The sequence below is a fragment of the Tachyglossus aculeatus genome, chromosome X4, assembly GCF_015852505.1.
Source record: "Tachyglossus aculeatus isolate mTacAcu1 chromosome X4, mTacAcu1.pri, whole genome shotgun sequence".
In the NCBI taxonomy this organism is placed as follows: Eukaryota; Metazoa; Chordata; class Mammalia; order Monotremata; family Tachyglossidae; genus Tachyglossus; species Tachyglossus aculeatus.
Genome location: NC_052098.1, coordinates 57,294,251 through 57,310,750, shown reverse-complemented (window position 1 = coordinate 57,310,750; position 16,500 = coordinate 57,294,251). Strand labels below are relative to the sequence as shown.

Sequence of the window (16,500 nt, the reverse complement as noted above, 5' to 3'; positions counted from 1 at the left end):
TAGACAAAATCTGACCCGATTATCTTGTATTTAACCCAGTGGTTAATACAGTGCTTGGCATGTCATAAGCACTTAACAAACACTGTTGTTATTAGTATTGTTTCCAGTTTAGTTCCTCTGTAAAGTGCACTAATCAAAACTGGGCCTGGTACTCTAATAGGAGTTTGACCAGTGCTGGGTGTAGTGGAAGGATTACTGCCTAATTCTTACAAATTGCAAAGTGATAATTACTTGATAAATCTCTTGAAAGATTGCTTGAAAATTTGTTCTACTCTCTAGCCACGTAGAGAATTCTTATCTTCAAAAGGCAGTCTAGGGGACACTTTCCACTTCTGTGTCCTGCTTTGACCATGATACAGTCTACCTATCATTTCCTCTCAGTGCTAGTTATGGACCTCAAGAACTAGTGGGCCAAGTAAGACCACTGGGCAAGAGGAGTCGTTTGGTTCCAAAGCCCAGAAGAGTTGCAGAAAACTGAGAAGCAGCATGTTCTAGTGGAAAGAGCATGGGCCTAGCAGTCTGAGGACCTGGGTTCTAATCCCAGCTCTGCTACTTGTCTGCTGCGTGACTTTGGGCAAGTCACTTAACTTCTCTGGGCCTCAGTTACCTCATCTGTAAAATGGGGATTAGGACTGTGAGCCTCATGCGAAACATGGACCGTGTCCAACCTGATTATCCTGTATCGACCCCAGCACTAAGTACAGTGCCTGGTACGTAGTAATCGATTAACAAGTACCATTAAAAAAAAACTGCAGCCATTTTTATTGGGCTGGATTCAAGTGCTGCTGAGGCAAGTGAAGCTCTCTCTGTGGAATACTTATTAATCAGTCAATGATATTTACTGAGCGCTTACTGTGTGCAGAGCACTGTACCAAGCGTACACAGCAGAGCGCTTGGGAGAGTACAACAGAACAACAGAGTTGGTAGACATGTTTCCTGTCTACAGGGGAGACAGACATTAATATCAATAAATAAGCTGTGGATTTGTACATAAGTGCTGTGGAACTGAGCATCAGGCAAAAACTCCTCACCCTCAGCTTCAAGGCTGTCCATCACCTCGCCCTCTCCTACCTCACCTCCCTTCTCTCCTTCTACAGCCCAGCCCGCACCCTCCACTCCTCTGCTGCTAATCTCCTCACCGTGCCTCGTTCTCGCCTGTCCCGCCATCAATCCCCGGCCTATGTCATCCCTCTGGCCTGGAATGCCCTCCCTCTGCACATCTGCCAAGCTAGCTCTCTTCCTCCCTTCAAAGCCCTCCTGAGAGCTCACCTCCTTCAGGAGGCCTTCCAAGACAGCCCCCTCCTTCCTCTCCCCTTCCTTCCCCTCCCCATCCCCCCCGCCTTACCTCCTTCCCCTCCCCACAGGACCTATATGTATATATGTTTGTACACATTTATTACTCTATTTACTTGTACATGTTTATTCTATTTATTTTATTTTGTTAATATATTTTGTTTTGTTCTCTGTCTCCCCCTTCTAGACTGTGAGCCCACTGTTGGGTAGGGACCGTCTCTATATGTTGCCAACTTGTACTTCCCAAGCGCTTCGTACAGTGTTCTGCACACAGTAAGCGCTCAATAAATATGATTGAATGAATGAATGAATGAATGGAGGGTGGGCTGAATACTAAGTGCACAAATGGTACAGATCCAAGAGCAGAGACAGTCCATACCTCTTGCCCAAGGATAATGATAATGAAAATTGTGGCATTTGCTAAATGCTTACTATGCCAAGCATTGGAGTAGATACAAAATAATTAGGTCAGTCGGTAGGCCCTGTCTGGGGTCTGTCATGGGGCTCACAGTCTAAAAAGGAGGGAGAGCAGGTATTGCACCCCCATTTTACAGAAGAGGAAACCGAGGCCCAGAGAAGTGAAGTGACTGGCCCGAGGTCACACATCAGACAAGTGGCAGAGCCTGGATTAAAACCCAGGTCCCCTGAGTCCCAGGCCTGTGGTCTTTCCCCAAGGCCAGGCTGCTTTCTGCTTGTACTTCCAACCTGGACACCTCAAGGAAAATCAAACCATTCCCAGTGCAGCCTTAACTGCTCAACACGCTCTCCTGACTGCCAAACAATGCTTTGTACACAGTAAGTGCTTAATAAATGTCATTTAAAAAAAAGGGTAGAATTTGTTCTGTGCAATTTTTGACGCTACTTCTCCCCTGGCTCTGCCGCAGAAAAAGCTACATCCCAGCCCCGCCCCAGCAACTCCCGCCCTTTGAAATCGAACTGCTTCCAGATGCTTCCTCACCTTCTTTAGTTATGGCATCCGCGGTCTCTTTGGCTTTGTCCTTCAGATCCTTCACTACGCTGTCCATTTGCGACTCGTGCTTCAAGAAGAAAGGGCGGATGATGCGCCTGTAGAGAAGCTCGGCGCCGTTTGATGGGCTGGGGGCCATACACCACAGCAGGAAGCCACACTACAGAGGACCGAGAATCAGCATTAGTGAAAGGAAACCAGCTTGGTGGACTAAGGATGCCCAAGGTGTCCTTACCTGGTCGCAGAATATCCTTTGGATTATTTTTGTCATCATAAGGCAAGGCAAAAGACAGAAGTGTAGAATCTGTGGGGTGCAGCAGCAGCCTAAGCTGTCAGTTGGCTGAAAGGTCAGGGAGTTGTATGTGCCAGACACAGAATCCTGAGGTATCTCAACTCTGCAACTAAATTCTTATGAGAGTTGGCTGTTTCACCTCTTTCACCTCTAGCCAAAACAACTAGTGTGCCACAGCACTGACCCTCAGGAGACTAAAAGGAAAGTTAAAGAGAGGAAACCATCAGAGTTTTTCTGGATAGACTCCTCTGCTGCTTGGACATGCTGTAGTCATTCTGTTCAGTTCTTGACCAAAATCCACTAGCTTGTGGTGACTAAGTCCCCTTCCAGTGTTTCACCTTTCCCCCACACTGTTAATAAAATAATAATAATAATAATAATAATAATACTTGTTAAGTACTTACTATGTGCCAAGCATGGTTCTAAGTGCTGGGGTAGATAGAAGTTAATGGAGTTGAACACAGGCCCTGCCCTACATGGGGCTCACGATCTAAGTAGGAGGGAGTAGGAGTTCATCCCCATTTTACAGATGGGGTAGCTGAGGCACAGAGAAGTAAAGTGACTTGCCCGTGATCACAGAGCGGACATGTGGCAGAGCTGGGATTAGAACCCAAGTCCTCTGACTCCCAGGCCCGTGCTCTTTCCACTAGGACTTTTGAAATCTGCATCCAGAGCAGAAACTCAGGGGGAGGGGGGGATGAGGACTGAGAGGGGCCCAGACTTCAAAGAGCATGTAGGTCAGAAAGCCACTATTTTGGGTCTTTTAGCCCTGATTTGGAATGGTCTGGGACGGGGACGTCTGGTAGTCCAGTTCAGAACGATTTTAGCCAAAAAAACTCCCCACTGAGGCAGTGTGTGCAGCAGGGCCCTAACCCAGCCTAGCTAGAGCTGTTTGAGGTTGGGGAACGACACCATGTCATTTGTAACCACATCCTTAAATTCCAGAGCCGTTTAACAGCAGAACCACCGGCCAGGTGTCGGGCTTCAGGACAGTACTGCTGTCAAGTGCATTTTCTGGCAGGATCAAGCTGGTCGGGACTCTTTCAGGGCCATGTCTTTATGGTCCTGTGCCTACCCAAAAGGCAGTCTGAGTAATGGGAGTAAATAGAACCCATGCCTTCCCAAACCAGATGGCTGTGACCTGTAGCCTGTCCACAATATATGTTTCTCTTTCGCTTTTTCTTGTTTCCCTTCCTTGCATCTCCAAGATTTCCATGTTGCTCAATAAAACACTGAAACACTCCGAGTTATGTACTAAATGTGCTGAAAGCTGCTGTTCCAGAGCTGGGGGCTGGCGGGGGACAAATGAACCCCCAAAAGCCAAATCCCTCTCATGTCCCATAAGAGGGCTTCAGCTAGTAAAAGATTCGGGTGTCCGGGTGAGTGCTAAGGTATTCTGGAGCTTGGCTGCCCTGGGGGAGAAATCAGAATTGTCTCAACCCTCCCACCTCTTGGGGGTGGGGGTGGGGTGGCAGTGACCTCCAGAGAAAGGATACTCTTCAGCCTGGGGGAGGGGCTTTCCCCTGGCTGCCAATGAGAGGGGTGTCAGCACAGCAGCACCTAGGCAGACTGCTAGGCCAAACTTCGAATTTCTGTTCCCCTCTAGACTGTAAGCTTGTTGTGGGCAGGGAATGTGTCTACCAACTCTGTTATAGTGTTCTATTGTACTCTCCCAAGCATATAGTACAGTACTCTGCACACAGTAAATGCTCAATAGGATAGATTGTTGCGATGCAAATTGAAGAATGCGAACTTTACATTTCTTCTTTACAAAAAGTGAGGAAGTCAAAAAGATTTCTTCAGATGTCACAGAGGTTCAGCCAGAGCACATTTTGGGAAGTGACACCCGCCCCCCAACACACACACACACACACACACATACACACACACATAAAGCTTCCTCCTTTGTAAGATTAAAGTGATTGATGCAGTCACAAGCCAAACTGGATTAAACTACACTGCTTTGGTGATGTGACAGGTGACTGTTAGCCAATGTTGGACACCCTCCCCCCCCCCCCCCTTGGATTCATGTGCATGTTAATAGGCATTAGAGAAGCAGCATGGTGTAGTGGATAGAGCATGGGCGTGGGAGTCAGAAGGTCATGGGTTCTAATCCTGGCTCCACCACTTATCTTCAGTGTGCCTTGGGCAGGTCACTTGACTTCTCTGTGCCTCACCTGTAAAATGGGGGTTGAGACTGTGAGCCTCATGTGGGATAGGGACTGTCCAACCCGACTTACTTGTATCCATCTCAGTGCTTAGTACGGTCCCTAGCACATAGTAAGTGCTTAACAAAAAATACCACAATTATTATTATTATCTGATGCTAGAATGTGGAGGAAGTTTAAGGTAGGAATCCTTTACCTGTTTCAATGTAGCATTTCATTTTACAAATAACACACACCTCCCTGAAGAAGGCTGCGAGAACCAACAATATGTGGGTGTAATTCACTCTCTAAGGATGGGTCATGTTAGAACACAGATGGTGCAAAAAAGAAAGAAAAACAAGAAACCAAATACAATGGCTTCTTCAACAGCACCTTGCCCTGCACCACTTAAATTTTTTTTAAATACATATTTCTAGCATACTAAAATTTACAGAGGCAGTTCTTGACTTGCACTTTGGGTTATGATGGATGACACTTTAGATGTTTCTAAATATACAACCTTATTTCAGGTTTACCACACATACGTTTGGACTCTACAACATTAGCCTCCTTTAGGGCAACTCCCTCCCCCTTCATATCGGACAGACCACCACTCTCCCCACTTTCAAAGCCTTATTAAAATCTCATCTCCTCCAAGAGGCCTTCCCCGACTAAGCCCTCTTATCCCCTGCCCTCTCTCCCTTCTGTGTCACCCTTGCACTTGGATTTGTACCCTTAAAGCCCTTAATCTTCACTTCACCCTCAGCCCCACAGCATTTATGTCCATTTAATGTGGTCTCCCTCTCTAGACTGTAAGCTCACTGTGAGCAGGGAACGTGTTTACCAACTCTTTGTACTCTCCCAAGCACTTAGAACAGTGCTATGCATACAGTAAGCATTCAATAAATACCACTGATTGATTACTGCCTAGAGTACAGGATTTCCTTGGAGGTAAAATGAACATACCAACCATCCCTGGGGACTACGCGGTGATCAGGTAACTTTGACCCCTCTACCCCCACCCCCTTTAAATAATCCTTTTTTCTTTCCTTAAAACTGTTTCCCTGTCTCCCTACAGCCCCCCTACTCCTACACCTGGCACCACTTTTTGCTTTTTTATTTTTCAAATACATGTCTCACAGCCAGGTCGGGCCAGCCTCTTCTCCAACTACAACCACCTCCACCTGCCGCCGGGGCTGTTTGGCCCAGGCCCTGTGGCTGAAGAGAGTCCCAGAGGAAGGCGGCTATTGGGGAAGGAGCCACCCTGGTTATGAAACAAGTTTAAATACTTTCATAAAGTGGCACTGAGAGGGGGATGGAGTTGGGGGGGTAGATTCAAAGGCTCCAGGGGTGGGCAGACCATATGGGCACAATGTGAGAAGAGAGATAAAGGGTAAGTTTAAAGAGTCCCGGGAGGGGGAGGTAGGGGTGGAATAATAATAATAATTATTGTATTTGTTTAAGCGCTTACTATGTGCCAAGCACTGTTCTAAGTGCCAAGCACTGTTCTAAGCAAGATGGACTCACCAGGGAGGACTGACATGTCCATTTGACTTCTGATGAAGTCAGTCGCCAATCCTATCATAAATACATAAATGTAGGTATATTAATAATAATAATAATAATAATGGCATTTATTAAGCGCTTACTCATTATTCATCTATAGTCCCTGTAGACTGTAATAATAATAATAATAATGGCATTTGTTAAGCACTATGTGCAAAGCACTGTTCTAAGCACTGGAGAGGATACAAGGTGATCAGATTGTCCCACGTGGTGCTCACAGTCTTCATCCCCATTTTACAGATGAGGGAACTGAGGCCGAGAGAAGTGAAGTGACTTGCCCAAAGTCACACAGCTGACAACTGGCAGAGCCGGGATTTGAACACATGACCTCTGACTCCCAAGCCCGCACTCTTTCCATTGAGCCACACTGCTTCTCTCCTTGAGGGTAAGCTCCTTACGGGTAGGGATCACGTCTACCAACTCTGTTATACTGTACTTTCCTAAGCACTTAGTACAGCGCTCTGCACATGGTAAATACCATTGATTGATTGATATATTGCTGGAGTGGACAATTTTGAAAAATTTCAGTATTAAGAGGAGTATCTGACCTTAGGTCAATCCCCCACTTATAACACTGTTCCCCTGAGAAAATGAGTTCCAACAGAAAACGGGTAATCTTCCTCAGCAGAAATAAAATAAGGTTCCTATCTTGTTTTATGCCGTTGAGTCATCTATGACCCATAGCGACGCCATGGACACATCTCTCCCAGAATGCCCCACCTCCACCTGCAATAGTTCCGGTAGTGTATCCATAGAGTTTTCTTGGTAAAAATACAGAAGCGGTTTGCCACCGCCTCCTTCCACACAGTAAATTTGAGTCTTTGCCCTTGATTCTCTCCCATGCCACTGCTGCCCAACAGTTAATTCAGTTCCCTTAGTTCCTAAGATCTATTATCAAGAGACATCAGAGCAATTACAGCTCTCTCCAATCCTCAGCATCTTACAGGTCCCGAAGGGAGTGAACCTTTGACAATTATAAAAAAGTTAATCACTGCTCAGTTCCCACAGTGCGATTCAGCTTCCGGATACCATGCCTCTGCCTTCCCCTTTCCCTTCCCTTTCTCCCACTAGGGGACTTTCCACGGTTCCTTGGTGTCCTGGATTTGGTTTTACTCTACACCCAGAACCAACTCACCCTCAGGATCCAGGCCAGGGAAAAGCTTTTCACTTTGCTGACTGACAAACTGAAAGTTTGACTGAAACACTAACTTAGATCATAAGCCCAATGTGTCTGACCTGATTATCTCGTATCTACCCCAGCAATCAGTACAGTGTTTGGCTCACAATAACAATAATTATGGTATTTGTTAAGCACTTACTATGTGCCAGACACTGTACTAAGCGCTGTGGGTTGGACACAGTCCATGTCCCACATGGGGCTCACAGTCTTAATCCCCATTTTATAGATGAGGTAACTGAGGCACAGGGAAGTTAAGTGTCTTGCCCAAGGCCACAGAGCAGACTGCTTAACAAATACCAACATCACAACTATCACGTTATCATTATTATTTAGGTAAGAGCTATTTCTCTTTCAACCAACGGCAGAGGTCCTGGGAGGTTTACAGACCACAGTGTTTCTCTCCAGTCTTCTGAGACAATTCCTTGGGTGCAAATGTAAATGTTATATTGTATTCTCCCAAGCGCTTAGTACAGTGCTCTGCACACAGTAAGCACTCATTAAATACGACTGAATGAATTAATTAATGAAAGGCAAAACCTAGAGCTTCTGGCTGAACTATTATGGAAGCAGGAAGGGAAGAATCTCTGACTTTTCCAGAGCATTTTAGTGGGCTGCTTATGGGAAATGAAAAGGACCCTTTCAAAACCCTCCTGAGTCTGATCCCAAGTGGAGGCTCAGAAGCAGGAATAAGCCCCGGAGAATTCGTTCTTCCAACCTTCAGATGTGAACTCAATTCCTGATCCCAACAGGCAAGAAATCGTAGATCAGCTCAGAGCGATCCACCCGGGACTCAGACAAACAAGTGGAAGTGGGAGGTCCCAGAAGAGTAATTACTGGAAAATGTACTCACAGGGGAGCCAGTTATTTGAGGGCTTTTCCCACCTTATATTATTGATCAGCCCCATTTTCTCTAGACAAAACCCTTTTCAAATCAGTAAGTGCTGCTGTTGCTGTTGAAAACAGAGTTTCTTAGGAACTCTGATCAAATCAGCAGTAGCTTATCAGTTAGAACACAGCTGGAGCCAGAGCAGGGGCCCCTTCTGTGTGTGAATGTGTGTGAAAGGAGGGTGTGTCCCAAGGCAGATGTGTAGAAAAGGCAGGCAGGACCTAACAAAGGTAAGAAACAGGCCCCATCAACAAGCTGAATACATTAGCCGGGCCCAACTATCCACCACTTCATCTGAAATGGGGACTGCTGGCTGAAAAACATGGCTCACTGCCACGACAAACAACAGGATGTTTGGAGGATCGACTGCAAATACACTTTCATCCCTTCTAGCAAAGAGTGACTGGTTCATCCTAAACCAATGGCCGTTTGCCTCCAAGTACAGTCTTACTGACTCTCAGATGACAATCTAATGGCCCCTTATGCTTTTAGAAATCGGGCAATCCAGGACGCCGCAGACGACGATACTCCGTCTCCAGCTCTCTAACCAAATAAGCACCTAGAGTCGCTTCACTTCACAAACCTCTTCCCTCCATTCCTCCTTAAGCAAGTCCTTCTTAGCAAACCCATCCGCATCTCTCGCTGGTAGGAAGTTGAGCGTATATACCTTCAGCATGTAGTAGAACGGGAACCAGGACAGGAAGAGGTCAGAGAAGAATTCAACAATGCTGAAGACACCGTACACCACCCAGTAGGTCAGCCACTGTGTATCATCATCTTTGTTGGGGCTCTCGATAGCCTTGATTCTGTGAAGAAACACAAGTACCCAGATGAACAGGGCTTACATAGCTGTTCTCCAGCTAACGGGTGGGTGTTTTGGGTTGGGGGGGAGGGGAGGAGGGGGTTTGTCTTCATCGGTTTCAGTATTCCTGTTCGTAGCTCACCTCCCCTTTCCGTGACTATGTGTGAAGTACAGGGGTTGAGTCGTCATTCATTTCAAAAGAATGCTCCCAAACAGCTCACAGGGTTTGAAGGTTCTCCACCAGCTTTTCTCATCTTACACATCAACTCTCTTCACCTACTACTCCCCAGCTCATACTCTTTGCTCCCCCCATGCTCACTATACCCCACCCTCATCTTACCCACCTCTGACCCCTCATTCAGACCCTTTTCATTGCCTGAAACTCTCTTTCCCCATCAAATATGCCAGACCACAGTGGTTCACATCCTCCTCCGAAAAACCTTCTTCGATTAATTCCCAGCACCCCGAATCACTTCCACTCAACAGCCACTCTTGGCTTCAGCACCTATGTATGTGTATATTCAATTGTTTATTTGGTGGTTTCACCATGCCATTCATATTATTACTCGTTATATCCTGGTTCTTCCTTCTGCTGTCATTATTTATAATGAATTTATATCAGCCTGTCTGCCCATTAGAAATCATAACCACCTCGAGGGCAGGACAATGTCTTTTGTTTCTGGTGTATGCTCCCATGCACTTAGTTCAGACCTTTGCACTCGGGAGGCAACAAATAAATACAATTAATCAATTTATTTTTTCCCCCCATCCTAGCCATTTAGCCTAGATGTGTCTGGGAGCGCCTTAAATCCCCAAACCTAAGAAGGCACCTTGAGTAGATGAGTAGATGAAATGTTAGGCCTTCTTAAAATTTTTTAGCCTTCCCAGTGCTTTTCCAGAAGGAAAGGAAAGAGAAACATTCACTGAAATGCCTTCCTGGATTCGGTACTCGATTCCTGAGAGGCTAAAACCAATAAAGCTGAATAGGTCAATCCAAACCTCAGTGCTTTAATCCATACCTTGGGTCTTCTAGTTTCCTAAACAGATTCATGACTCTGCCTCACGCCCGAGGCCCAGAGTGTAACTGTGAGCTCTGCTTCAGTAAATGTTTGTCTTTGAACATTGAGTATTTTAAGAGCAATAGATAATGCTAACCCCAAACCCAGGTAAATAAAGATCAGGATTCAAGGACTGATGAAGAACAAAATATCCAGTTAGTATTATATGGATTGGAGCCTTGTTTATTAACCAGGGCCTTGCAAATCCTGTTTGGGTTGTTATCTAAAATAAACACTGGAAATACTGCCAAACTGGTAGGCTTCTCTTTGATCAAATCATCATTTAATGAACTCTGAAAAAAGATGTTGGTTTAACACATAGCTGACTGGGAAAAATGAAGATCTGCAGCACTGGGCAGATCCCCTCTAGACAGTAAGTTCGTTTTGGGCAGAGAATGTGTCTGTTTATTGTTCTACTGTAGTCTTCCAAGTGCTTAGTACAGTGCTCTGCAACACAGTAAGCACTCAATAAATATGATTGATGGAATGAATGAATGAATGAGAAGCAGCGTGGCTTAGGGGAAAGAGCCTGGGCTTGGGAGTCAGAGGTCGTGGGTTCTGCCACTTGTCAGCTGTGTGACTTTGGGCAAGTCACTTAACTTCTCTGTGCCTCAGTTCCCTCATCTGTAAAATGGGGATTGAGATCGTGAGCCCCACATGGGACAACCTGATAACCTTGTATCTACCCCAGTGCTTAGAACAGTGCTTGGCACATAGTAAGCGCTTAACAAATACCATCATTATTATTATTATTATGAATGAATCCTGGATCAAGAGGCAGATTTCCAGGCCTGCGCTACCCGTACATAACGTTCATAACAAATAATGCCCATTCAGCCAACTGACAGACCAGGCTGATGGAATGGGATAACACAAATTGCTGAACTCCCGATACATCCGGTTCTCCTATGAGGGTTGTATTCTCGTAGAAGCCCACATTAAGGAAAACACACACTGTGGGACTCACCCTGGCTCACGCCGCACACATGCACACATACGCCTGCACAGAACTGTCTCTTCCGACATCACATCACACTGATTCCAGATGGCCTTGTGCTGTCGGAACTATGTTCCCTAAATTCTGCTGTCGCATTCTAGACAAAATGCAGTGTGAAAACGCATCCTGTGGCAGAATTGAGTGTAATCTTGATTTCTCTTTTAGCCGATTTTGTAACCTTAATCTTCCTGACCACATTCTTCCACAGGACTACTCATAAATAGGAGACCAACAGCATTGTTAATACTCGGTCAGAACAATGATCTACTCAGCCCAGAATTCTGTCTCTGATTGACAATAGCCTGCTTAGAGGAATCGTGTCATGGTTACCCTCCATGACATCCACCTTCAAGGTTAAAGATGGGCTAACATCCCTAACTCTCATCTACATCCTAATTTTCCCTTTCGTTACTCATTAAGGTTCCTTTGTCCAGAAATGATATTTCTGCCCTGTGGGAATGAATTCTAAGCATTTACCACCTGTGAAGAAGTGTTTCTTTTAGTTGTTTTGAACCTCCCATCTTCCAGCTTCAATGGGTGACCCCTCATTTGATGATGTGTGATTTGAGGAACAACAATTCATTGTTCACTCTGTCTGAGACTTTCACGATTTTGTAGTCTTCAATCAGATTCCCGGTCAACCTTCACCTTTCCAGAATGAAGAATCCTAATCTCTCTTTACATGGAAGCTTCTCCACCCACCCCTGATCATCTTGGTTGCCCTTCTCTGTACCTTCTTCAGCTCTATTATGCCCTTGCTAAGATGTGGCGACAAGAACTGCACACAGTATTCCAGATGTGAGCGAATTCTGGTGTTACATGGAGGCAAGGCAGTTCTATGTTGGCCCAGCAGAAACAGCTTCTTGATTAAGTGATTTCTGCTCAGGTTTCCCTGTTGGTGGACTTGGCGGGTAAGTGCTCCCCAACCAGCACACACACCTCCAACCCCTCACCCCATCCTCCCCAGTTTCCAACGTAGCTTTTCTACCCCCTTCCCCACAGCCCATCCTCTTCCCCCCTCCCCTCCCTATGGCTTTTCTTTCTTTTATAACTCTAAGACTCTTTTTTAAGCTTGGTGATCCCCCACTAGCCCGACATCACTAGGCCGGGGAAAATTTGGTGAGAGGGACAAAGGTCCCTTTTCCAGGCCTCTTCCCACTGCCACCTGCCATCTCCCGTCCTGACCCAACTTTGGTTGGGGTGGGCTTCAGGTCAAGGGGTGGGGGACCAGGGTGGGGCGACAGCAGTCACGGTGGCAGAACTGTTACGTTAAAATTAAACTAGCGGAAAGAGAAAGGCTTAAAAGAAAGAAAAAAAATTCATCCCAATTACGGGGTCTGGGCCAACCCAGAGCGGGTGCAAGGGAAGCAGAGGACTAGACTGTGAGCCCACTCTTCTAGACTGTGAGCCCACTGTTGGGTAGGGACTGTCTCTATATGTTGCCAACTTGTACTTCCCAAGCGCTTAGTACAGTGCTCTGCACACAGTAAGCGCTCAATAAGTACGATTGATTGATTGATTGGTGGCAGTGAGGATAGCGCTAGGTTAAAAAAGTATTTTCAGTTAACAGAAAGAAAAGGTGCTGAAGATGGGGGAAGCAGCAAGAGGCGGAGGGGAGGAGATGGGGAGACGGGGGTGTTGTACGTTTGAAGTATGGGGGAGATGGGGCAGGAATGCCGTGCCAGAGACGTGGGAGGGCTGACTGAGAAGGGGCAGGGGTGGGGAGGGAAGGGGGCGAGTTTACTTACCTTGATCGGGAAGCACATCGTGAACAGCGTGCTTCGCCCAACAGCACAGTGAAAGTGGCTGCACTGTTAGGTAACTGGCAAAGTCATGTCTTTTGTTTTGTTTCTATCCTCTAATTGGAGTCTCTCCCCTCTCTCTCCCTCTGGTGGAAGTGCTGGAAAGCAATGAAATGCCCAAAAGGCAGATCATCAAAGGGAAGAGGAAGACCTAAATAGTACACAAACTCGATCAGCATCTTTTAGACTGTGAGCCCACTGTTGGGTAGGGACTGTCTCTATATGTTGCCAACTTGTACTTCCCAAGCGCTTAGTACAGTGCTCTGCACACAGTGAGCGCTCACTAAATACGATCGATTGATTGATTGATCCCCTGAATAATCTACAACTGGCTCTCTGTCTGTGGTGGTTTTTGCCAAGTGTCTCATTGGCGCCAGTCAGCAGAAGGGCTGGAAATGATCTAGAAACTCAGGCTGAATCGGAGGTCGTTCATCTTTGGAGAACACCTAATTCGGAGTACTATGTCCTAAAGGTGCTACCTTTGAGAGGTGTAGGAAATTGGGCAGAGCTAACAGGAAGAACAGACTTTTAAAAAAAGGGATTTGATGGAATTTATTTTTCCTGCTGTGACACTTTCTACGTCACTGAAGGAAACTCCCAAGTAAACCCGGTTCTCCTATATCATGGAGGTTGTGTTCTTGAAGAACCTCGTCTTACAGTAACCATTGATTCTATGGACATTAATGGGTTAGGGGATAGATGGATTAAGGGGGATTTGAAGATAGTCCATGACTGACATTTTTCGCTACAAATTCCCATGTTGTTATTTCCACCACTAACAGAATGCTTTACACCCCGCTACTCATTGTTATTTTTTAAAATTAAATAAACAAAAGTTCAAAAACACAAAGAATCACAAGCACTGAGATACAGTACAATAAGGCTCAGGCAGAGGCTGAGAACCATAACAGCATCACACTTTGACCGGTGCCACCCTCATGCACACACCTGTTTCTTCCTACACCGAATCTTCTTGCACCGACTTGTAGATCATGTTATACCCCAAACAGACTCAGACTGTGGTAAGAACATTTCCTAATTCCTCCATAGTGTTATATCCAGATTATGTAATGAAGCCATGGTTGAACAGGACAACACAGAGGTGAGTGGAAATGGGGAGGATTGTGCCACAGTATGGAGGAAGATGAACTGCAGTTACAGATGTGTCTACTAATTCTGTTTTATCGTACTCTCCCAAGTGCTTAGCCCCTTGCTCTGCACACAGTAAGCGCTCAATAAATACCATTGATTGATTAATTGATCTATAGTTTCCTAAAATTCTGTCCCTCATTCTCTTGGGAGTTGGTGGTAACAGACTGTGTCAACAGCTGTATTACCAAATCACCACGTGCTCAACTGGGGAACCACAAGGGTGAGGGGAACACGGCTATAGCATTCTCTATGGCCTGCAACCCTAGTTAGAGAAGCAATGTGGCCTAGTGGAAGGAGCACAAGCCTAGGAGTCAGAGGACCTGGGTTCTAATCTCGGCTTCTAATCTCAAGACATTTGCCTGCTGTGCCACTGTGGGCAAGTCACTTCACTTCTCTGGGCCTCCATTTCCTCATCTGTAAAATGGGGGTTCAATATCAGTTCTCTTTCCCCCTTAGACTGTGAGCCCCATGTGAGACAGGGACTGTGTCCCACCTGATTATACTGTATCTATTCCAGCGCTCAGTACAGAGATTGGAACAGAGAAATCACTTAACAAATAGCATTGTGATAGTTATGATAGTGATGATTATTGTTATTATTTGCCCTTGGGGGGAGTGAGTTTTGGAGGGATCTTAAGACTCCCCAGACATGTCAAGAGCTGAGTTTCAAGTGCTTAGAACAGTGCTCTGCACACAGTAAGTGCTCAATAAATATGATTGAATGAACGAGTTTCCCCAGCTGTCCCCCCATGAACTGGAACTGGGGGAGAGAGTAGGGTCGGGCTGGGGGGGGGGAGGGGGGGGCGGGATGTTCCGGGGAACACGGTTCTCTGTTCCCTCCAGCATATTTCCCCCCCGGCCCCCACCACTACTCAGCTGTGAGTTGTGGAAGCAGCCAGAAAGGATGGGGTGGGATGCCAGGAATTGAGGTGCAAGGCTTGAGCACCCCTTTTGCAGCCAAGAGAGAGACCCAGGTGAGAACTAGTGGTGGATTTAGGGGATGCAGGAAGAGGAGCTGTGCCACATATATAGCTTTTCATCTAGAGATGCCCTGATGATAACGTCTGCCCTGAAATCCTTCCCCTCCCCTCTCCCCTTAACCCCTAGAAATTCATTCAATTATATTTATTGAGCCCTTACTGTGTGCAGAGCACTGTACTAAACGCTTGGGAAGTACAAATAGAAATGGTACCACTATAACCAAACCATTTTTTTCATGTCTGAAATCCATAGAGAGACTGCTAACAGACAGAGGACAAAGAAAGTTGCACAGAAACCCAAGCAATGCTGGACTATGGATGTGCTAGCTTCTTTGCTCTAGCATGTTTCACATAAATGCCGTTGTGTGGCATTTCCTGCTGACCCTTTGAAACAGAGTGAGTTGCCATTTCCCCCACCTTGAAAAAGGTCTTTCTAGAAGCACTGATTAGTGTGCACATGAGAGGAAGAAAGTAGGCAGGCTTCCCCTTAGCCAAATAAATGGGTGCAAGGCTAGGCTGAGTAGATTAACTTATTTCGGACAGTAGTTTTTATTTCTAAAGGAAGAGAAGGGGAAGGAGAGAAATTAACTGTTAAAAACGGTGGGGTTTTTTTTTTTTACCCTTTTATCAACATTTTCCCTTTTCACTACGTTTAAATGCTTATAAGGGAATGTACAGTAAGTGCTTACTAAGTGTCGAGCACTGTGAAAGATACAGGATGATCAGGTTAGACACAGTCCCCGTCCCTCATGGGGCTCACAACCTAAGTAAGAGGGAGAACAGGAATTGAATCCCCATTTTACAGATGAGGTAACTGAAGCACAGAGAAGTTAAGTGATTTCCCCAAGGTCACACAGAGGCACATGTCAGAATCAAGATTAGAACCCTGCTCCTCTGATTCCCAGGCCCAGGCTCAGTCCACTGAGCCACACTGCTCCTAGCATCTTTGAAACCATCACTGGACAGGATAAGCAGTTGCAGTTTGGCAAGATTAAGTGGAGTAACCAAAAGCAAGGAAAGTAGAAGACACCTTTTAAAGATAAAATGAAGCAAAACCTCAAATGACCAACGCGGATCACTTCAGTGAGGCAGTGGACTTGCTTGACCTCTGGTAATTAGGAACGAGATGACTCTTTTAGAGCAGAGGTTCAAGAAGATTGTGAAACCAAGAGGCAGAATCAAATAGGATGCCAGGCACCACAGGTGGAAAATATGATAACAGCAAAGAACGATCTTTTCAGATGCACGGGACAGAAGAGATGGTCATGCACATATTGATCTTTTTAATTAATCAATGGTATTTATTGAGCATGTGCTGTGTGCAGAGCCCTGTACTAAGCGCTTGGAGGAGTACAGTACAACAGAGTTGGTAGACTCC

At 45.8% G+C, this 16,500-nt stretch overlaps 1 protein-coding gene across 1 annotated transcript in view; it reads right to left on the bottom strand.

Moving 5' to 3' along the window:
- REEP5 (receptor accessory protein 5) overlaps positions 1-16,500 on the bottom strand; it is a 44,716-nt gene that overhangs the window by 3,830 nt on the left and 24,386 nt on the right. Inside the window, exons 3-4 of the mRNA XM_038769507.1 lie at positions 8,999-9,137; positions 2,252-2,420 (exon numbers count right to left, since the gene is read on the bottom strand). Of these exons, the coding sequence (XP_038625435.1) occupies positions 2,252-2,420; positions 8,999-9,137 (308 nt within the window). The remainder of the gene's footprint in view (positions 1-2,251; positions 2,421-8,998; positions 9,138-16,500) is intronic.